The 24,108-nt window shown below is 42.2% G+C and overlaps 1 protein-coding gene across 1 annotated transcript in view; it reads left to right on the forward strand.

Annotated features, from left to right (window-relative positions):
* Positions 1-220: 220 nt before the first annotated feature.
* Positions 221-24,108, forward strand: part of LOC113973402 (gamma-aminobutyric acid receptor subunit rho-1) — a 29,145-nt gene continuing 5,257 nt past the window's right edge. Inside the window, exons 1-6 of the mRNA XM_027695459.1 lie at positions 221-485; positions 13,573-13,626; positions 15,345-15,451; positions 16,798-16,865; positions 20,223-20,446; positions 23,878-23,960. Of these exons, the coding sequence (XP_027551260.1) occupies positions 364-485; positions 13,573-13,626; positions 15,345-15,451; positions 16,798-16,865; positions 20,223-20,446; positions 23,878-23,960 (658 nt within the window). The 5' untranslated portion in view covers positions 221-363. The remainder of the gene's footprint in view (positions 486-13,572; positions 13,627-15,344; positions 15,452-16,797; positions 16,866-20,222; positions 20,447-23,877; positions 23,961-24,108) is intronic.

The following is a 24,108-nucleotide window of genomic DNA, read 5'->3' on the forward strand; positions in this document are numbered from 1 at the left end:
GTCACCTGCCTCACCAACTGCACTATTTTGGTTAAAAAGGCATGTCACAGGTATTTAAATAGGGTTCAATTTAAACCAATTAATAAAATAGCCTGTTTGGACGAAAAATAATTGTTCTCTGAGAATACATGAATTCAACACTGCTAGAAAATCCCTGCCATCTGACGTAGAGGGATTTATAGGTTTAGTGGAAATTGCTTTCCCCACTGTCCAGATTAAATACTGCAGGATGATTTTTTGTATGAGTAAACATCCTTCCAATAACAATCAGACCGATAATGTCTTAAAAAGAGGAAAAGGATCTACATTTAGGTTTTCTTCTTCTTATATGGACTATTTCTGGATACAGGACCTTAAGGTAACATGTTGACTGTCCATAAAATGCATTTTAGCATCTTCCTCCTGTTGTGGGGATGGATTTTATCCACTGAGTGCAGAACCCACCGACAAGGAAAAGAAATACATGAGGTATACAAAAAAGGCAGGTGAGTCTCATTTTTTTACATTCAAATAGCTACAGTTTGGACAAATGCAATGTTTTGAGTGATGATAAAATGACTAACAGATAATTAGAGCTTGCATTTGCAGATTGTGATCTCTCAGGCAAAAATATTTTCTGTTGTTGCTTTTGCCAATGACTAAGTTTTAATGCATTTTCTACAGTGAAAATCACTGCTTCTCTCAAAAAAAAGGGGTTGTGAGGTATCTCAAACTTTGAAGGGGTGCAAAAAAGGAAACATTTATATTTGTGGTGGTTAAAATCTGGTAGGATATTTACATGAAAGTGAAGATGAAATTTAGGTCCATGAGAATTTTTGCATTCACTGAAGATTAGATTAACTTGAGATCTCAGATGAAAACATTCAGAATTTATTTTATTGTTTCCATGTCATTTGTTTTATAGAGCTTTTGAGAGGAAAAATTAAAGTCTCAGCAAACTTCAAGGCTATGTTCAGTTATTAGAGGAAACAGAAAGAGCATTCAGTTATTGAATTAAGATATTAAAATTATTTAAAATGTTGCCTGTGGTCTATTGTTCTCTCTCTCTCTCTCTCTCTCTTACAAAAAGACTATGTGATATTTTGTTTCCACTATCTTGTAGACAGCCATTTTAGGAGGTTTTGAGTTAAGGAAGGTTTTTTGCTACAGCTGAGTTCTGATCACTTATATTCTATTTTGGGGAATATTTGGAACATTGTATGAGGATTTTTATACTCAGGTACACAACAAGGTACACCTGGAGGAAAAATTTTTTTTTTTTGGTAAGAATATAGGTGACATGTTTATCATGTTTCACACATGAATCTTTCTGTCCAAATGCTGCATACTTCTGCTTGTGACAGACTGAACCTATGTTGTTTATGCTTTGGTATAATGTCTGTTCTTTAATGACTATCAGCATCAACACTGTAAAATGTATAAGGATGTGGAAATGCAGGAATGTCACAGTCCTGAGGAATTCAAACCATTCCTATTAGCCTTCAGAAAAAATGACTGAAAGGTGGAAGGGATGGAAAGTGCCTTTTTATTTTCCTGCAGCCCCTTGTAGCAAGTGAGGGCTACATTACAGAGTGACTGCAGTGTCCTGGTTGGCACTTGGGGGTCCCTGAACCATTTTATACATAGGAAGTGGCTTTAGCAGTGACATCACCTTCATGGAATTATAACTGGCAAAATGAATGCAGTGGCTCTGTTCCTAACCAGCACCCAGGGGACGCATCACCAGAGACAGTATGGATACAAAACAGCCACAAAGCCCTGTTTTCACTGAGGCTTCATGGTAGTGGCAGCAGAGGTCATATGTTGGCTGTAGCAAAATAAAGGGATGAGAAGTAAGGTACCACCATTTGAGCTGGAAAGCATCCAGCTGAGAGAAATGTGCACACGTAGCCATGTTCTTGTTTAGCATCTTTAACAAAAACTCCCACTGCACTAAATGCTAAACGCTTAAGTGTCAGTGCAATGAAGTGATAATATAACAAATCACAGCACCAGAGTGTTAAAAATGTGTGAAAACAGAAAAGAAATACCTATTTGGTTAATGTAGGAACTGCCTCTTCGCTTGTACTTTGTATATAAGGTGTAATTGTGCCAGGATAAGCCCATTAGAAAGCCCTGAGCTGTTGTGGCTCTGGGAAGCTGGCTCCACTGCCTTCCCAGCGTGCCTATGCTGGCCTGGGAGGTGATTTCTGGCCTATTTCTCCCTCAATAAAGCCCTAGTGATGTTGAGGAGGGCTGATGGGGAGAGAGGAACAAAGCTGGCCTGTGGTTGTAGCTGTCCATCAGTGGTGTGGTGCCCAGTGCTCACTTTGCTGTGGGATGGGATAGTCTGCAAGAGACCCATGGTTTCAACAGCCTTATAATTTGTAAGGTAAAAAAAGGATGATTATGGTCATCTATCTAATTTCCTGCTAAGCACAAACAACAAAACCTTCTGTATGAATCATACACAAACCCCCTAATTTATAGAGTTAGATCCTGCTTTCAAAACGCATCAAGGAGGGATGCTATATAACGCCACAAAAAGCTTGCAGAGAACATTGCTCCTGAACATTTTGGGTTTGACTCTGTTTCCCCTCCCTTCAACACTCAGCCCTGAATAGCCATTATGCAGAAGGAGAAGTTTGAATAATTGACTTGTTACTCCTCTTCAAACACTGTTACCTCTTGCTCCATAAGGCCTGTTGTAAGGACCAGGATGGAATTCCGTTCCTTCACTGCAGCCTTTACCTTCTGAGAGAGTCACAGGCATCGGTGGAGATTGCTGGGGAAATCTATTTGAAGTGGAAAAGGCTGGCTCCACACTACCACAGGATGCTCAGGGTGGCTTGATTTGCACCCATGCTCTCCCAGAAGGGTGTCCAGAAGGGCCACAAGACCATCCATATGCCCCACTGCCAGAGCCCAGCATCAGCCATCAGTGTTGGCAGGTGGCATAGGCACCTGTTGTAGACATCTGCCACATTGGGTGTGCTGCCAGCATCCTGCTGTCCTTGAAAGACATGTCCAGCTTTACTCCTGATTCTCATGGTAAAACTGATAGAGGACTTACATAGGTTTTTAGCTTGTTTCTTTGGATTCTGTATTAGTTTCCTCCAAGGAGAGTCACTTGCTTTGAACTCTGCTTTCAAATTAAAACTCACCACTGCATGTGCAGTTTTCAGTCCCAGGACTTATCTTTTACCTGCTCATATCCAGCTGAGCCCACACTCACTTTGCCTTTGCATTCCTCCTGATATGGTGGATGGGGCGAATGAGGCCCCACAGGGTCAGACACCTCTGTCACAATTTCTGGCAGGTACCCCAAGGCAGCCATTCTATCATGAGGTACAAGAGCCCTAAAGAAGTGTGAGCAGACAGGCATGGTTTTCCACATAAGAGTTCATGCGTGCACCACAGTCTTGAGGGGACTGCGTTTGCATGACAGGAGTATGACAAGAATTTTGAAAAAGGTCACAAATAATTCCTTAAATAAAGCTCCTGAGGCATTGGGACATAGTGCAGAGTGTGAAAAGAAAATGGCAAACCAGTCTTGTTCAAAGTCACAGTGAAAGCAGCATAGTAGATAGCTTTATTGCATGGGACTTACTGCAGAGCCCTCCAATATTGTAATTCACTATAAAAATGTCTGTGCCAGTCAAGGACTCAACTACTTATTTTTGCTAATCTCCAGGACAAATCATGTCAAAGGAATTTCACTTCAAAGAACAGCAATACAAAAATAAAAGTTTTCTCACCTTGCAGACCTATTCTCAGTTTGCAGTCAGCCATGTGCAAATCCTGCTGTGTTTGCAAGGCTGTTTACTCCTGTTAAACCCAAAGTGCCAAAACTCCTACAGGAAGGAGTTGAGATCCGGAGCACTGGCAAAAGGGCTGTCTGCTGTTTTCCCAACTGCTCAGGCTCTTGGAAAGCCACCAGGCTGTAGGGGGGGGCACTAGAATGATGCAAAGGCTCACTAAAAGTCACAACATCGTTGTGCCAACAAAAGGGCCAAAGCCTGTGTTGCTAATTAGAGTTGCAGAATCTGCTAGAGAGGATGAGTTATAGGAAAAGAACTGACCTGGAGCTGAGCCACACTGTTCTGCCAGAAACTAACTGCTAGGGGAAAAAAATCTCTTTTAACAGTAAAATCTCCCTGGATAGCATTAAAACCACCTTTCAGACAAACAGCTCTCAGTAGAAGAAATTTCACTTTACAAGAGCTAAGGAACACGTTTGTTTAATCTTAGCGAAGAGACTGACTTCATATTTTTAGTCATATCCCTACCACTTCTCGGCTGTGTTAAAACAATTTTACCTCTGGTCTCCAAACAGTAACTAATTTTTTGCTCCTTTAGAGTGCCCCAACCATGTTTCTCTCAGTAAGAGCTATCTCTCACTGGAGTTGAACGACATCCTCTACAATAAGGCTTGGGCTGGTTATCACAGCGTCTCTCTCATGACTAAAGATCTTCCTCTTTATGACATTTTCAGATGTTATTACAATTAGTGACACTCTTCTTAAGTGATAGGTGCCACCCGGCAGCATAGTGAACATTTTCTACACTAAGGTTACCTTCTCTTGCTTTTCTTGAATTTGGATAGGACTTCCCTGTTGCCAGCTCCTCTGCGCCTTGGCCACACTGGGTGCAAGCTGTCTGTGGTCTGTAAATCACACGTGGCTATCCTGGTACCTTCACTGAGGGTGTCCCTTATATGTAGGGCAGTTCCTACCTTCGTGGCCTCCTAATGCTTTCTCTGGCCTTATAAATTCACCCCTAACAGGATTTCTTCCTTTACCTTCCAGCAATCCTTATGCTACTCTCTTGTCTTAGAGTTTCTTTTTGTACATTCAGGATTGATGCTGATAGCATTCATTTGCATGAATGAATTTTACTAATGCAAGATCAGATCTTGGGAGTGCAGAGTAAGCCTGTAAAATGCCTGTTTGAAAGCATTGCCTGTGGAGGCACGTTATCATTATTGAGCCAGACCCAGTGAGCACCAACCACCTGTGGCCCCCAAGGCACTGCTTTCTAAGATCAGCAATTTCCATTGTGGCTGGAATTTGCTCCAGCAGTGCTGGGTCTCAGGAGAGCAACAAGAGGCCCACTGTGGGCTTCGGGACAATGCAATTGGTATCTCCATCTTTCCTGTTGGTAACTTGCCTTTCCCTTTCCTTCTTTTACCTTCATCTCCTTCACTCCTTTTCTTTTCCTCATTCAAGGTTTCTCCTCTTCTCAAATTAGCTGTTTCTCTCTTTTTTTTATCCCTCTGCTTCACCTGCCTCATTTATCTGCCCCTAGCCACATCTCTTGCCCTTGTTACACATCTCTGCCAAGTTTAGTCCTGTTGCTTTTAACTTCGCATTACTCTGTGGCTTCCTTCAAAACCTTTTTTTCTGTCCAACAGTGCTCCTCCTCTTTATCCTGTTATACATTAATTTATTTTTTATTATTGTGTTGCTATTTCTCTCATTTGCCTTTCCACCTCGTTGTTCTTTCAAGTAACTTCATTCCTGCATGACAACTTTTCTTGGCCCAGCCAAAACTGTCCTCTGTCTGCTTATCATTGCAAATGACGATGCTTTGAAAATTATATTTTCTACTTTCATCATTATCACCAGGTTCTTTTTATCCCTTCTAGAACTTACTTTGGGTCTATGCTTCACATAGCTTCCTACTTTTCTTCAGGGGATTCATGGCAGAACATAGTCTCTACTGGTACTTCTGAAGCTGCGTTCATAAACCCATGTACTGTGCAACTTTACAGGGACACCAATGGTAAAATCTTCAGTCAACAATGCCACCATGTAATTTGCTCAGAATCAGCAGCTCTACATTGTCTTCTGGCCCACCATTATTGCAATGTGTTTTATGAGCTGGTGTGAGAAGACATAACAGGCTTCAAAATCCTGTGTGCAGCACAGCCAAAAAAAAAAAGAAAAAAAAGCAAAACCAGCCCAACTCAAAGATGCTGCAAGGTAGTTTCCTCCCTCCTGAGTGAATATAAATTGATTTTAGCATTCCAGAGTTGGGTTCATATCTGAAATGGTGATTGTCTTTCTTCTATTAAATGCTCAGTCATCTTCCAAACTCACTTGCATTTTTAGCACCTACAGCTTTTGGTGAGAGTGAAAACATGTTGTGTTTCTGTAATTTGTTTCAAATATCTTCTCTGTGGTATGTGTAGTGGAAAGTCTTGAGCAACAGATTCCTGTTCACCTTTTCCTGATTATGTAAAACTAGGATATAATCCTTGCACTGTATCATTTGGCCATTGTTTCCTTTCCCACTTAAGAAAGCCCTGCTCAGGCTGCCTGGAAGACCTCCCCACCTCCAAGATCTCTTCTCTCCCTCTGCTGTTTTTTCCAGCCTTGGACATTGGATACGTGAGATGTAGACATGCCTTGGTGTTACTAACAGCATCAAAATGCTTTCTGTTTTGCTTCTCCATTCCCAATAATGCCTAATCTCCGGTTTCTCTTGCTGAGCACTGTGCAGCATTAAGCTGATGTTTACTGAGAAATACCACAATGATACTGAGACCTCCTTTCTCAGCAGCAACAGCTGATTTGGAGGTCATCAGCATCTTAACATTGTTTGTGAAAGCACAATGGAAAACAATGTACACTTTTCTGAATTTACTAACACTGAATTTTTCTGAAGTCATTTGGCATTGTGAGATTCTGCTGCAATTCCCCATCCATAGTTCGGATTTTAACTACCTTAAACAGTTACATATCCTCAGTAAATACTGGTTACAGTAATTATTCTTTTATCCAAAATAATTTATAAAGCTATTGAACAATAGTGATCCTATCATAGGTTTCATGGGACTATACTGAAGAACTTCATTTGTGGTGAAAATTCTCCATTATTCCTCCATTTCTTGTTTTGCAACCATTCACATTTGGGAAGCTTTACAAGAAGGACCTGTCAACACTCTTTTGGAATTTGAGATATAGTGTATCATCTTGTTCACCCTTGTCTACATGGTCATTAGCTTTTTAGAGAAGGCTATTATAATTACTACAGCTACATGAAGAGAGGTTGCAGTGAGGTGGTGTCAATGTCTTTTCTCAGGTAACAAGTGAAAGGATAAGAGGAAATGGCCTCAAGTTGTGCCAGGAGAGGTTTGAATTTGATACCAGGGGAAAAAAAATCCCACAGAAAGGGTTATAAATCATTGGAACAGTCTGCCCAGGGAAGTGGTGGAGTCAGCATCCCCGGAAGTGTTCAAAAAACATGTGGATATGGCACTTGAGGACATGGTTTATTGGTGAACATGTTGGTGGTGCTAGATTGACAGTCAGACTTGATTTTAAAGGTCTTTTCCAGCCTTAATGATTCCATGATTCTATAGTGCATAACATCCTTTAAAGAAAAGGCAAACTGCCTTTTGCTCTTATTCAATATAAATTGTATTTATCTGGTGTCCAATACTGGTGTTTTTTACTATCTTTGTAGTTAATTTGTCCAGTGTATCTTCTCAGAGTTCCAAGGAAGTGGAAAGCTATCACCTTCCTCTCCTGTGACACCAAGGACAATTTAAATGCTGGTTCAATAGTTTCTTACTTGGTTTTCTTCTGGGTAAAAGCCTGGTGGCTTATTACTGTTCAGTCCATTTACTTCAAATCTATCCCTGGTCCTGTGTCAATATATATCTTAACCTTGCCTCAACAGCAGAACTGAATTGTTTCAAATTTGTATTTTTTATCTAGTTATTCCCCATTCATAATTTGTGCAATTATTTCTCAGTATTCCACGCAGTTCTTTGTATTCTTTTTCACTGAAATTCATCTTATCAACATCAGACCTTTTCCCCAACATGCTGAGGCTGCTTTGAATTTTGGATTCCTATATCCCCAAATGCCTGTTTCTCTTTCAAGCATGCCATTGTGCACAAGTTTTATAGTTCTGTTATCTGCATTATTATTGGAAATATTGACTAGCAGATCTGTGAGCTGTTATTTAATGTCTCTCAACAGCAACTAATGGCAGTTACTTTAACCATGGTCTTTCAACCATGTTCATAGTCACAGTTTCATCTCGACCGTATTTCCCCTGTTTAGTAATGAAATATTAAAAACCTCACTCAAATCTACTTTTCGTCCTGCTTACACTAAGGCAGCCAGTTACACTGTCAGACAGGACGTTAGACTGGATTGACGTCAATTATTGCGAAGATTCACATTGAGTGATCGTTATAATCTCATTATTCCCTAGAGGAGGGGCAGACAAATGGATCACTGGAGTTTGTCACAATTTATTTCCAAATGTCAAAACTCCAACTTCCTTCTCTGATCTGCACTGTGCTGATATCTGTTTACAAGTCAACTTTTCTTCAAAGACTGGGATAGACATGAAACCTTTCAGCACGTTCTGCATTGCCCTATTTTTTCTCGCCTTCCCTTCGTCCATTTCCCTTTCTTGTCTAACTAAGCCCTGGCACCACGCCTGCCTCCTCCTCGGCTGGCAGGATCGACCTCAGTCATTCTCATTCTGCTTCCTCCAACCCTTCCTTTCAACATATATAATACAAAACCCCCACAAGCACCCACCCACTGGATGCAATTCCTTCCATAGAGGGGCACTTCCATTTTTGCAACATCAGATATTGTGCCAAGACACCTCAGGTGGCATGACATTTCTGTGAATAATCAATATGTGTAGGCTTGTTTAATTTTTTCTTTTTCCAGTGTTTATGTCCAGACAAACAAAAGAAGTGCAAAATTTAAAAGGTGTATATATGTCTCCTGCCTCTGCATATTTTGCATTCCAGGACTGACTCATATTCAAGTAATAATGGATTAAAATGGAGTTCTCACTGAATTTTCTGTATCACTAAAAAATATGGTGTAAGAGCTCCAAATCCCATTGCTTCTCAGACTTTGTGATGTAAACATCAAAAATAGTGTTATTTTCCAATTTCTTTTCATAATTTTAACAACCCGTAATAGCAATAGGTCATCTTTCTTCACCATCTTTAAACCTACTAATCATAAGAACAATATGACCCAACATAGTTGGGCTTGACAAATGCCAAAATAAAATACATTTTGTGATACAGCTCACTACTTTGTAAGTCTCTCAATTTGAGTACAAATTAGTGGGTTTCTATCTTACATTATCCCTGGGAAATAATGTGTAGCACAGTGGATCATGTCTGATGCAGTGCATGTCACTGGGTAAAAGCAGCTTCCACCTATGGCAAGTTTGCTCTTTCCTCCCTCAGATGCTGTGTGGTTTTTCTTCCCATTTAGTTACCTCACTTCTCCCCCTCCTGCAAAACATTTCTCTGGGCTCTGGACTGCTTCTCAGTCTTCACCTGGACCTGCTGCACCACCTGTCTATCAGCATCTCCTGATTGCAGAGAAGGTCTTCCCAATTAATTCGTGAAGTCAAGGCATCCCCTGCCTGGTTTCTGCCTTTAACATGGTGTTGATGTGGTATGAACCCAAGCCAATAACTGCTCATAAAACAGAGGGAGAAACAAAACCTAGTCAAATATGTAGGTATAGGTATTTAATAAGACATTTAAACTTCTCACAGCTCTTTATTAGTAACAATACATCTTCGCCAATCCCAGGTCCTCCCCACCAAGACTTTGTTCCCTGCATGGACTTGTGCTGCCTCCACTGCCCTCTTCTGCCTTGCCCTGACATAATTTGATGGGAAAACCAAGGAGAACACAGCTCCTGGCATTCCCCTGCTCAGCATGGCATGTGGGCTGTGAAGCACAGCAGGTGAAGGACAGGAGGCACCACACAAGCTGTCCATCCCTGTCCACCCAGAGATGGGGAGCCCAGAGCTGAGCACCATGGCACAGCTGAAAGGGAGGAGGGAGTTTTCACCACTTTCATTACTTTCCAGGTAAAAGTCCTGCTGAAAACTAGCTCTGCAAGCTCCACACTCCCTGTTGCTTTGTGTCAGTGGTAGGAGAGGCCATGGATCAGTTGCACCGCAGCACAGAGTGAGCTACAGAGCTCATACCTGACAAAATTAAGCATATGGTGGTCTCAGAGGATGATGATGATGGGGATTCCACAGTCTCTGCACCAAAGAAGGGGTGGTGGCATCTCCCAAGCTTGAGATAAGCAGAAAGGAAATGGGCCCCCTGGGAGATTCAGCCCCAGCTGCTGGCTGCCAGGCTTTCTGTGGTGGCAGGCACCTCCACTCAAGGGAGTTGCAGCTACAGCCCCCTGCCAAAATATTGCTAATGACACAAGTAAATAAAGGGATAAAGATTATGCAATAGCCGCATCTCAACAATACTTCCTGAGACAGAATCTGATCTGCTATCCTTCATGCAGACCTAAGAACACCAGAAGGGAGGGAGAGAGCAGACTGCCCCAGATTTTAATGAAATCTGATAATAATAACAACATTAGTATTAGCCCAGTCTACCAAACCCATCAGCACTGCTCCTCAAGGATGTCAGCCCTTGGACCCAGGAAAGACTGAGTGAATCTGGTTGTATTACTTCAGCAACTTTCACTTTACTCTCAAGGAAAATACATTGGGCTTGCTTTCTCCTGAACAGAAATTGTATCTTGATTTAACTCCTCAAGGAAGAAATGTTCTCAAATCCTAATTAGATTATTCTACTAAGAGTGTGAAATAGGTCACTGTCTACTACAGGTATATTGCCTCCCATTTATAGGTGGGAAATGTGTGCTGCATAAGTAATTACAAATTAAAATGCTACAATGGGCAATGACTTTTCTCACATTTGTTTTGGTTGCTTCCAAAAGCTCTTATTTCAAAGTTGAAGAATACTATGGGTTTTCTGGCGCACACTGCAAGTGTGGACATGATGCTCCTCTGGCACAAATCCTGCGAAGCTGGGCATTTGGAAATGCCTGCTGGGACCTTCAGATGTCATGGTTGGACTGTTTCTTCTGAAAATCAGACACTGTTATCCCTAATCTTGCTACCCTTTTTGCTGTGTTGGAGTCACTATAAGAGCCATAGGAAATCTCGTGCTTTAAAATGCAAATAATAATAATAACTGCTTTTTGCCTTGTGTCTATAGCAATAGTGATCAAAAACTGGATCTGCTGATTTTTTTCCCTAGCTATCCTAAGCTTCAGTTGCCTCATTGCCTCCCAGCCCCAGCAAGACTTAGCCTTTGAGGCAGAGGCATCTCAAGATCTCTTGAAGCAGTGGGTAGATCGGAGGGAGTACAATGACTTTGAAGCGCTTGTATCACCTCAGCAGCCAATGGCAGCCTGAGAGCTTCTCTAGCAATGCTCAGGGAGCACTGTGAATAAATGTCACCCTGTTCCAGTTGCTGCTTTTTCACAAAGTGTCTCTGTGATCTTCATGAGACATGAAACGCCTTTTGGCACTGTAACAGGAGATAAATATTGACATTTGGAAAAAAAAGAAGTTGTTCATTATGCAGTATATTTTACCTCAGGAGTTATTGTTTAGTTTAAAGACAGCCTGTCACCCAAGCAAAGGCAGGAGCAACACTGACAGTGCGTGGCCACAGTGGCAAAGGGCTATGCTGAGCAATCTGTGAGCAATGTCTGGGCTGAATCTCCCAAGTGCCAATGTCTACCACAAACACCCAGAGACAGCAGACATGTGAGGGGGAGCCAGAGCAGCTTTCCATTGATTTACAGCCCAAATGGGCAGAGTAATGGGGGCCCATGATGGAGCTGTCATTGATCACTTAGCCAGCAGAGCACTCCCTAGGAACCAGACCAGAAAAGCTATTTATTGAGTAGAAATAAATGGGACTTCAAATTGCGGTAACTGGGTAACAGGTAAAAATGTTTTGCTGCCACAGGAGGAGGCAGGAAAGTAAGAGAGGCTCGTAACCCCAGAGCTGTGACAAGTGGAATGGGACTGGTAAAAAGAAGTGAAGTACCTGAACCAAAGCTCAAATGAACACAGTACTCTGCAGTGGCTGGAGTACAGTGGACATTTTATGCTTGTTTTTGACAAGGAAATAAAGTTCAGTTTAGAGGTGGTGAGAAACACCTGAAGGAAATAAAAGGAACCACCCAGGGTTGCTGAGTGCTGAGGACAGGGAGGATTTGGCCATGAATCCTTGATGGCCATGCCTTGAAGTCTCCCTCAACAGGCAGGATAGGGCCGGGGCCATCATGAAGCATTAGATAAGCTCTACAAAGGAAATGAAAATTAGAAATTGCAAGAACATGGCCTGCTTCATCCTTGTTTGAATAGCAGAATTACTCCTGAACAGCCAAGAGTTTACTAGGGCACTTTAAAGTCATGTAAATCGGTCAGCTTGTTGCCAGAATCTGCTTATGCCCAAAACATGAGAAATTACTTCCTGATAACCAGCAGATGAGACACAGGCAGTAGCGAGACGTATCAGCAGCAGCCCAAGGCAGAAGACTGCAGAAAGTGCATTTTGCATTTGCAAGTGTTTTTCTGTGTGTTGCCCAGGTCCAAGCAGTGCCAAAGAAGCTACTCTCTCTAATGAAAATGGTGCTGCATGGTCCAAGGCTCTCCCAGACAGTGGTCTGCCTATGGGCTTATTCCCAGCTCCGGAAGTCATAGAGCAGATTCCGGAAAAAACAATCCCACAGCCAATGCTTTACTTCAGGGTAAATCAGTGATACAGCCCTGCATGCCCACCCCTAGCCTGGCTATCTGCTTGTCTGTGGCAGCAGAAGGATGAACCACCCTCTGATACTATTGGTTTTCAGAGTATTTCCAGCCCAGGGAGGAACTCTCCCGCAAGGCCTGAGGTTCCTCCACTGCTCACCAAAGGGAAGATGGTGCTCAGGTGGTGACACCCATTACTGCAAAAGGAGTTTTGCTGCTGTAAATTTCTACAAAGGGATTTGAGATGTATGCTAATGGGTAAAAAGCCTCATTAGTAGAGTTGATTACAGTTAGTGTTTGTTACAGAGAGAAGCTAATTTTTTCATTTTTAATTAAAGATGAGTTAGAAGTGTTAAATGTTTGAAATGTTACTTTTGCTCAAGCTAGCCAAAAACACTTACATTGCCAAAAGCATATTCTTACCTTTAATGATTAAATAAAATATGGCCCAAAGACCCAAGAGAACCTTTCTTGACAGCCAGCTGGAAGACAGTATGAAATCAGAAACAAATATTTTCACAGTTTTTTAATTTTTTTTCCCTGTAGAATACTTTGGAAAGATTTTCTTCTCATGAACACACCCAGTTGCCTCTGGTGTGTAGTTGTAATGGCTGTACCCCCTCTGGCAGAGGCCCCTGGGCAGCACGGCCTCTCCCCAAAGCCCCTGACGATGCCAGGCAAGGCTGGGGAGGTGGGAGGTATTCCTGCCTGGTCTTTTTCCAAGCAGTCAAAAGCAGGGGCATCCAACCTTACAAAAATCATCAGTCCGCTCCTTTTGCCCTGTCCCAGCTGCAAGTCCCCTGCATGCCCATATTCCCCACCTTCTGCCATGCCCAGTCTGGCACCGGACTTTGGTGAAAAGGTTAAAAAAAAAAGGTAAGCACCATTTCATGCCTGTCTCAGAAGGTAATGCTGCAGGGATCTGGTGCTTCCCTCCTAACATCGTCACCTGTCTGTCTATGTCCACCTGTCTCAGCTTTCCCTTTTCCTATTGTTTGTGTGCAGCCGGCCGCAGCGGCAGAGACGGGAAGCCCATGGCGAGGCGCACAAGCAAGGCAGGTAAGCAAAACCTTGGGTGGTTGCTGCTGGCCTAGCCCTGCCAGCCACATCCCCATGGCTGGGCTGAGGCTGTGGCAGGGGAAGGGGCCACCACTTGAACATGCCAGTTGTCTTTAGGTAGGAGTCATGGCATTAGTAGGATCCAGCAGGCCCCAGAGAAAGTCCTGTTGCCTGACACCCTTATGTAGGTGAGGTGTGATGCTACGACCATTTGCCATATCCCTTTGGGCTTCATGTGGCACTGATATGCAGTTTGTGTTGCCCATGCTGTGTGAGCAGGCACTTTCCCTCCAAGAATCTGTTCTGCAGAGTTGAGCCCACTCCACAGGCTCTCCACTTGTCCTTCCCACTGCCACTGCCAGGGAGAAAGCACCTTTCTGAGCACAGTCAAACCTGCTCACAAATGTTGGCTTCCTCAGTAGCCTGCTAACTTTGTTTCCCCATCTCAGACAGGCATAAACCTTTCCCCATGTAAACTCACAAGTCTTTCAGAGGCTGAATTAAATCTAAAGAAGGAGCAGGGTCCACATTTTAAAATGCCTGAGGGATGATTCATGACTAGAACTCACTGGTGAAGGTAGACAACTCACTTCTCCTAGAAATTATGGAACTGAGACCGAGAATCTTTCCAAGATGTTTCATAGATAAAGCTCTGGGTTTGAGAGAGGAGTTACTGATAACACTGCTGGCCTCTCTTAGGAGATTGTTGTATTGGCTTCTTGTGGTACAACTGCCCGTGAGTTACAGCATGGCTAAACAGTCTCATTTAAGAGAAGCTTTATCTCAGGAATATATTCCCCATCAAGTTTCTCTGATGACCTGCTTTCCTTTAATCTGTTCCTCACTTGTCTTGTGTATATTCAGACAAGTGTCTCTCTGAGTGTGCCATCTTTTCTAAAATCAAGAACCAGCAAAACCTTTCCTCCTGTTTTTGAGCCCTCCTGCCACCAGAGCAGCTGGTGTGCAGCTGGCTCTGAGGCCAGCAAAGGCTTCGCCTACACAAGGGAGCAACCAAGGAGCTGCTGCCACCATCATCCCAGCCAAAGCACTGGAGCTCTGAACAGCAGTTTGCACCTTGGATGTGGAGGGGGAACAGAGCATCCTCTCCAGCATTTGGTGCAACTCCAAAAGCTTCTGAAATGACCCTCCTAGGCTCTTAAATGCTCAGAAACCTCCCAGGTCTTTAATGCTCCTTTTTATCCTTGATAGAAATCTGGGGCAGGAGCTAATAATTTTATCCCAAGTTACAGGATGGCCTGCCTCCTGGCCTGGTTCCCAGATTGTCTCCATTTTGTTCCTGGGCAACAGCCAGTAGCTTATTTGATATATTGTTTCCCTAATTCCTAGCCTCACACTCCATCACATGTCAGCAATGCCTCTCCCCCATTTCTATTTCCCCACTTATCCATACATACTGTTCCTCCAGCCCACACTTTTGAATGACTGTCTGCAAAGTTTTGTAAGCAGAGATAATTTTACAGACAAAAAGTCACCAAACAAATGTTTTCTCAGTGCCAGAATTCACACAGGTGCCTAAGCTACATGCTGAGTGCAGGAATCACTGTTTAATGACGCTGCCAACCACTGCAAGCAGTCGCATGGTTGTGGTCTAAGGAGTAAATATTCTAAAAGTTCTAAGGGGTAATGGAATGAAACGAGTGCATACTTCTCGCAGGATCTGCTCAGAGCTCATAGCTGTGCTTCTCTCCTCCTGGTAGCCCAATCTTAAAACGAAGCCCTGACATCACCAAATCTCCCCTGACGAAGTCAGAGCAGCTGCTGCGAATAGATGACCATGACTTCAGCATGAGACCAGGTTTTGGAGGTATGAAGCATGCACATTTGTCACCGTTTCTGTTTTACACTGTCACTTCTTTGTACTGTAACATGTACTGAGGTTAAGAAGCAGATTGGCAAGCAGAGACTTTTCTGCCTCTAATTTCTGTTATTTTGGGTTGTGGATTCATGATATGCTAAGGGGGATAGGGTGCAGAGAAATAGCCTTCTGGATGAGTCAAAGCATAGTCAAAGGCATGGAAATATGATTACAATATAATATTCCTGGTATTCAGGACTGACACTTTCCTCTGATAAAAATCTGCAAATACACCTCATGTTTATCTCTGGATGATGCAGAAATGCATGATGTGTGTGCATAATCAAATGACGTACCACACCTATTGACTGGCCGTTTCATTTGTAACCCAAAAAAACCATTTTGACTGCCCCGTGTTAATGCTTGCTTACAGTTTTGTGGCTATGGTGAGACCAACCTAAGCTTTCAGGGAAATGGATGAAGGAGAACACGTTTTCTTTTCAGCCCGTCGGATTAGAGAATGTTGTAATTTATCTACCCTTTCTGGCTGACAGATGGTCATTCAAATCCAGGATACCATTATATACTCTGATGAAAGAAGATTTTATTGCTAAATGCTCAATATACCAAATGCCAGCATGTTCAATTAATTTAAAAACGTTTCAGTTTCACAGCAGTTTGCTAATGTGGGCATTATTTGTCTTGACAGCTCTCCTCTACTGTAATTGCCAGAGGTATAGGAGGGACTAGTCAAAGCTTTGAGGAGGGAAAAAAGATCAAAATCCCTGTTACGGGGGGTCACAGTTGGATCCTTCCCCTTGGGAACCCCAGGCTCAGTGGCACATGCCTGTGCCCTGCAATGCGTCCCCTTTTGTCACCCTATCTTTTCCACAGCTGGGCACTGAATCAAATACACAGAGTAGCTCTCACGGATGTATTAGCCTACAAGGGGGGGTAGAAGTGAGGGAAAAAATTGGAGTAACTGTCACACATTTCCTTAGTCGTGCTGCCGCTGCTTTCCCTCAGAATAGATGTGCCACCAGGCATCTGTCTCGCCAGTTCTGGACCCAAGCACTAGAGCTAAAAGCAATTAAAATGGCTCTTAAATTTTGAAGGGACACATGTAGGATGACACAATAAAAAGAAAAAGTCATTAATAGGTCAGTCTCATTACTGACTTTAATTGTTATTAGGGGCTTTTTTTATTAATTCCAATGGTTTTTAATTTCAATTCATTTACTGTTGTTTGTATTTCAGACCAAGCATCTATTTCTATCTCTAAGATACTAAAGCCAAGGGATTACTTTGTCTCACTAGATGTGTACTTTGTCAACTTTGAATTTTTTTCCCCTCAGGCCCTGCAATTCCTGTTGGGGTGGATGTCCAAGTTGAAAGCCTGGACAGTATTTCTGAGGTGGACATGGTAAGAGTCACAGATGGGACCTCTGGAGACCAAACCTGTGCTGAGAGTAGGGCCAGCTACAGTGGGCTACCTGGGTTTGTCTCCACGGGGTTTGAATACCTCCAAAGACAAACATTCCACAGCCTCCAGGAGGCAGATTCAGGCTTGATCTGAATCTTCTGACAATGACTTCTATTGACCTCATGCTACCATTTCATGTCCCTTGAAGCAGAAGGAAGAAATCTGACACTTTCTTTTCTCTAGGACAAAATGATACAACACTGCTAAGACTGTCTCAAAGGATTTGGGTTTTTATATTTTCTTAAAAAATGATAACACGGTTAAAAGCTCTGAAGAGATAAATTAGTGTGTTAGCTTTAAGGCATTTTTATGTACTGTAGATATAGTCTCACTTTGGCCATGTTCTGAGGTGGTCAGGGGCCAGAGAGCTCCAAGGACAAGTGGAAATAGCTTTAAACAGAAAAAGGGTAGGTTTTGAGCAGATATAAGGAAGAAATTTACTCAGAGGGTAGTGAGGCACTGGAACAGGTTGCCCAGAGAAGTTGTGGATGCCCCATCCCTGGAAGTGTTCAAGGCCAGGCTGGATGTGGCTTTGAGCAACCTGATCTAGTGGAACATGTCCCTGTCTATGGCTGGAGAGTTGGAACTAGGTGATCTTTAGGTCACTTCTCGAACCCAAACCATTCTATGATCCCCAGAGTCTCTCAGTAGCTCAGCTTTTGCTTTGACAGAGAAAAAAAATCACTCCCCAATACAGAATACTTTTAAAAATGTTTTGATCTTTCAACAGATGTACCAAATAGCTCTGAAGGTTCCTCGGAAAGCCCCAGATTCTCTGTGTTCCTAATTAACAGACAGAGAGTTAAAGAGCCTGCACCTGATCTCCCATGTCTAAGCCAGGAACATGTCCGTGTAGCAGCACAGTTGCTATCCATCAGCCACACTGGTTGCAGACCAGCTCCTCTCACTGCAACTGTTTCAGCTTTTGAGTGGGCTGGGATATCATCCCATCACTTGCTCTCAGCAAGATTACAACACATCAGGGGTGAGCATTCTCCCTAGTGCTGGGGACCCGTCCAGTTGACCCCCCAGTCTCTGGTGCTCTTGGCACCCCGACAGATAGCCACGGAAATTTTGAGCTTTCACCTCTCCTCGGATGGGTTCAGCCCACCTGGCTGAGGAGAAAGCTTGTGAAGGTGGCCAGAGAGTGCCTGAAAAGCTTAGGGACTTGAAATTAAAGGGAAAGAACTTAGTGCTGAAAATTTTGAGGTAAAAAAAACCCAAACCAAACAAAACCCAAACCACAAACCTTTTCTTTTTTTTTTTTTTTTTTTTTTTTTAAACAAACATTATTATTTTGTATTAGTTCTCATGGCTTTTGAATACTGCCCCTGCTCCTCCTCTAACATCATGTTGCAACGCTCAGCAAAACTGTATGGCCTTGGGTTAAAAAAATTCCATTCAGGATCAATTTTGGCTGTTTGCAAAATAATGATGGAGAAGACTTTATATTGTCAGAATCAATTCTTTTCTGCTCGTGCAGCTTTATAGAAAAAAAAAGCCATGGTACTTTGCAAGATCATTGCTTGCTTTTTAAATGAAGAGACATCAGGGACAGTTATCTATTCTGTACTAAGTTTAAGCTTGAGAAGTTAGTTACATCATTTTTTCTTTTTTTTCTGTTACTTTCTGACTATTTACAAAAAAGTGATAAAATAATAGAGGATATTATAAAACTTCATTAGGATGTCAGATTTTTTTCCTAACTAATTTAAAATTATATAAATATCTATTATTATAGATAATCTATATATTATTATAGGCTAATGATCTTGAAATTACAGAGCTTTTGCATGTTGTGTGGGGCAGCTGTATTATCTGAATGAAAGACAACAAGAAGGAAAAAACAGAGTGTCACTCAGCTTTGGAAATTCATTTACAAACATAACAGGAAGAGCTAATAATGTTGCTGAGAACTGGATCAAAAGAAGAAGGGAGATATATGGTTGTTGCTTGAGGGATTTTCAGATGATGTGTTATAAAATATTGTGGTTCCCACTTTAATAGCCTAAAACTAGTATTAATAAATCATTCCTAATGAAGGCTGACAATACCAGATTTTTCCACAGCAACCATAATTACAAATTTATGCAAAAAAGTGAGGCATTAGCTTCTCAGTAAAGAACAAGTATCTGTCAATTTATTGTTGTTTAAAGGACACATTAACACACAAGAGACAAGGTAAAAGGTTTCCCAGATCAAACATCTTTAAACTTCTTTCCCAGACCAAACATCTTTAAATTAAACAGGGAAAAGTTGTTGCCAAATGCTAGAGAGTGAATCCAATGAAAAAGAAGATAATACATGATCAGTGGCTTTGGGAGTTTCAGTTGGATATAATGTAAAGTGTTTCCAAGATTTATATTGGCCTCTAGTGTAATAATAATAGCATAGGCTGCAAGAAAAAATCACTTCTATTGAAAAAAAGACAGCAGAACTCCCCATAGTTCAAAATGTTTGGAAAGTGCTGTGAAAAAAAAAATCAAATGTCAAAATACTCCACCCCAAACCCATCTGACCTCCTCTACTCCAGACACTAGGGCAGACTGCTCAGACAGACACTTCCCCCACTTTATGGGCAACATATTACACTACACTCAAAAAGACCATATTTATAAACAACTCTGTGATCTTATCTTCAGATATGTGACAGCTTCCTTTGAAACAAGGGAAAAGGCAAACCCAAGTGTATGTATCTCTGGGGTCTGACTCCAAATACAATAGAGCTCAAAGACAAGGAGCATGCCTCAGATCTAAGAGTACAATACATGGGGAGAAAGAACAAAAAGAACCCAAAACATTTTGGTCAAATATCAAGTCAAAAAGACTTTAGAGTCAAGGTTGGAGGAAGAAGTCCCACTGCAGCACATTCTTCCAGCTGCCTGTGGTAAGGCAGTTGCTGGAGCAGCAGAGATGGCAGTGCAGGCAGCAAATGCTTCTTCCCTGTTCCAGGAACACAGCATCTCATGGTTGGGGAATTAGGCAGTCAGCAGCACTCCACACCCACTGCTGCCTTGACATGTCTTCATTTTTGCCCCTGGAGTGGCTCTCAGACACTAAAATGCAACATTTGCAATTCAGAGGTGGATTTGCCACCTGGATGGTCTCTGATTTCTGAACCCCATAAGTCTGTCTGACCTGAGGAATAAACAAGCTGCAGTCAGTCATGTCCCTTGCAGTTGAGGAGTGGATGTGCCTTCAAGAACAGTGGTTTCCAGTTCACTGTTTGTCCCAGAAAGAAGCAATCACTACTATGCTGATAAGGTATAAGTTTTGACACAAGCCTCTTTGTTGCAGGACTTCACCATGACGCTTTATCTGAGGCACTACTGGAAAGATGAGAGGCTGTCCTTCCCCAGCACCAACAACCAAAGCATGACCTTTGACGGCAGACTGGTGAAGAAGATCTGGGTTCCTGACATGTTTTTTGTTCACTCCAAGCGTTCCTTCATCCACGACACCACCACAGACAATGTCATGCTGCGGGTCCAGCCAGATGGGAAGGTACTTTATAGCCTCAGGTAAAGCTGCATTTGGTCAATGCAAGCCATTAGTGGAGTGAGAAAGTCATTTAATTGATTCCTATATTGTGTTTTTGCATGACTTCATACAAAAAAAAACATAAAAAAAAGAATGTGCTGACTACTCACAGACATCTGAGTCCCAGTCCGAGTTCATTTAAGTGCTGATTGCAGGAGGCCCTCTGTGCTGATTTCTGTGCCAATGTTGTTGATTCCACCATTGTACCTTTGCCTTGTATGCATGGTTAGCCCCTGTTCCTGTTGGGAAGCTGCAGTCAAATGTGGCAGTCTCTTAGGGCAGCTCAACAGGGACCAGGGGGTTGCAATGAAGAGGCAGGGCACAATCTAAGTAAAAGGGCAATGTCTGGTAACAAGGAGAAGCCCAGGGCAGCTATAGTTATCCACTTCATTATTTTACAAGCCTCTGTGACTAGCAAAACATGCAATTTCTATTCTTATATGAAATTAAGAAGAATATAAATTATACCGAGCACAGCTTTAGCTTTATGATATGCAAGAAAACAGAAGGAACATCCTCCAGCATATGAAGTGACAAGCTTCAGAGCAAGTGTATATAGTTCCTGGTAACTTGCATGTATGGCTAGAACAACCCAAAGACTTGACTTTGGATCTTCCTGCTTTTTTCTCACTTTTTATGTGAAATGCCTGAAAGCCCCTTGAAGGGGATATTTTTTGTAAACGTTTTGTCCTCTAGTTTGAGGAGTGATCCCAGGCCAGGCTTGCTCCCTTATTTTCCAGCTGGTTAATCAGCTGATGTAAATCTGAGCATTATTCAACCAGCATTTTTTTCTTTTTAATAAGTAACACTTTCATACTTGGAGATGCTATGTGAGGAGCATCTGTTTCATGATTTAACACCAGCTGGCACCTCAGCTCCATGTAGCTGCTGGCTCACTCCCTCCCGGTGAGATAGAGAAGGGAATTGAAATGGTAAAAGTGAAAAACTTTGTGGGTTGAGAGAAAGGCAGCTTAATAGGCAAGGCAAAAACCCCACACAAAGGGAAAGCGAAACAAGGAGTTCATTCACCACTTCCAATGGACAGGCAGGTGCTCAGCCATCCTTAGGGAAGCAGGGTTCCGTCACACATAACGGTGACTGGGGAAGACAAAGGCCGTCACCACACACTTCCACCCCTTCCTTCTTCTTTCCCCCACTTTATATACTGAGCATGACGCCATACGGTGTGGAATGTCCTTTTCGTCACTTGGGGTCAGCTGTCCTGGCTGTGTCCCCTCCCAACTCCCTGTGCACCCCACCCTCCTCACTAGTGGTGTGGGGTGAGAAGCAGAAAAAGCCCTGATGTCATGCAAGCCCCGCTCAGCTATAACAAAAACATCCCTGTATTATCAACAGTGTTTTCAACAAAAATCCAGAACATATCCCCACACTAGATACTGTGAAAAAAATTAACCAGACAAATCCAGCATGATATGTCTATCTCCCAAAAAACCTAAAATCTGTGCTTCTGTTTTTCTTGGCTGCAGCTCCATCCAGTTAGAAAACAAGTATTGCCAAACGACCCATAAAAACCTTTTAGAGAGGAAATTGCTGCACAATATTCTGATGCAAGAATGTTGACATCACCTCCACAACAATGAAATAACAAAATACCTGATAGATAAAGAAAGCATCAGATGATAGATAATATATTCTGAAGGACAAAAAGAAGGAAAATCTGACTGATAGAAGGTCAGTTTCACCAAGCTTCATAGATTTAACTAGTGATGAAGTTGCAGAATATACTGCTTGGGAAAGCTGTGGAGGTCTTTAGGGAATGACAGTAGTGGCAGAGGTAGAGCTGAGCCTGCCACAAAGTGAGGAGATCAACTTCTTAGCCTGCTGAGGTGTTTTATGATTCTAGGAAAGTAAGTCAAGCTAAGAAATTCTTGATTCCCTAGGGGGCATTAGTTTGACAAGAATTCTTTTTTCTCTGATATTTTTATCTTACTGTCCACTGGATTCACAGCCTGAACAGTGTCTACCTTCTCATTATCAAAGGTTTTTCTTCACTCAGCATATTAGACAAGGTTCAGGTGTTCCTTAGGCCTTTCCAAAGTTTGCTCAGGTCGTCAGTACAATAAAAAAAGGACAATAATATGATGTAACATTCAGTTATAGCATACATGCCTATATACTCTTTCATTTCGCAGCACGATATCAAGCATCTGTGTTGCAAGCATTTATGATTATCTAAAGAAGATGGGAACAGAAGAACACCAAACTACTCAGACCCTACCATGTACAGTCTTGTGCTTAAACAATTGCCCTGTACAAAATGGTCACGGATGTCTTCAATAGCAAATTGGCAGTGTCAGTATTTTATTCAGCAGCAACTGCAGGTTGCAGTGCCTTATGAATGATAGGGAAATACAAAGGCTGGTCTCTCCTTAAGAGCCAACAGGTCATTCATTACTGCCTGTCTGCCTTTGTTGAATGCCTTTGCCTGTAGATTGTATTTTTCCTTGGTGCCTGCCTTTTTAAGGTTCTTTGCCAGACTTTGTTTTCTCTTTTCTTGGATATCAGTGTAGACCTCACAGGCACCTAAACAACCAATCTGAGCCAAGCAATTTCACTCAAAGTCTAAATCCAGATAGGAAAGCAACATCAGACAGAACCCACACGTGCAGGACTACTAACATAAGGGATTACATTGTATTTTTATCATTATGTGACAGACATCTGTCTACCATTAGCCCTTCTGTAACTCATTAATTCTTTCCCCATTACGAATTATCCTTTTCTTTTCATTTACTTCCCTGGAGTTCAAGCCAGTCGAGTCAAGATTTATGGATGTTTCCAGTTAAAACACAAAATTATGCTATTAAAAATGAGATAATCAGACTATAGCGAGACCAGAGCTTTTGATTGATGAGGCAGAGCATTCGGTGGTCACTGTTGCATACCAGCCTTAACTCGAGGCACTGCCTATGCCCTCTGGTGGCTGATACCCATGTGTGAACACTGGGTTCTCACCGAGCAGCTGGAAATTCACGATGTGCGGAGAAAATTACTTGGATCCCTCATGGCACTAGGATGGCTTTGATAAATGGAAATTATTTTATTGTAAAAAGCATCTGTTGAAAGGACAGATGTCTGCAGAGACATTGTTGATTGTCAGGGGGAAAAGTGTCCTCTCCAAGATTATTCCATTTTCTTCTCCAATATTTTTGTCATCTAGTAGCAATTTGTAGTGGCCTAACTTTCTAGTCATGTTTTCTAACACTAGTTTGCTGAGAGGAAGAAATGGCTTTAACTAAAGTGAAATGCCTTTAGCTGAATGGAAGGGATTTATTTTCAGTTGTCTGGTACTGGCCGTAGTTGCTTAATAAAAGACCAAACTCACAGCTTTACTATTTTTCAGTCATATAAGAGGACAAGTTTTTAATGAAGTGATTTTTGTTATTCCTAGAGTTACAGTAACAGCAATGTGCAACATGGATTTTAGTCGCTTTCCCCTGGACACACAGACATGTTCCCTGGAGATTGAAAGCTGTAAGTAAAGTGGAGATGCTGAGGAACCAAGGGCACCCAATGGGCACCCAAACTGCATTTAATTATACCAATAATTAATTAGATCAATAATTGAACTGCTGCTACATTCGTGGGAGCTCTAACCAAAGCCAGCAGACTTCAACACTAA

Source organism: Neopelma chrysocephalum, unplaced genomic scaffold (genome assembly GCF_003984885.1).
Source record: "Neopelma chrysocephalum unplaced genomic scaffold, ASM398488v2 Primary Assembly neopelma1_23b, whole genome shotgun sequence".
Classification (NCBI taxonomy): Eukaryota; Metazoa; Chordata; class Aves; order Passeriformes; family Pipridae; genus Neopelma; species Neopelma chrysocephalum.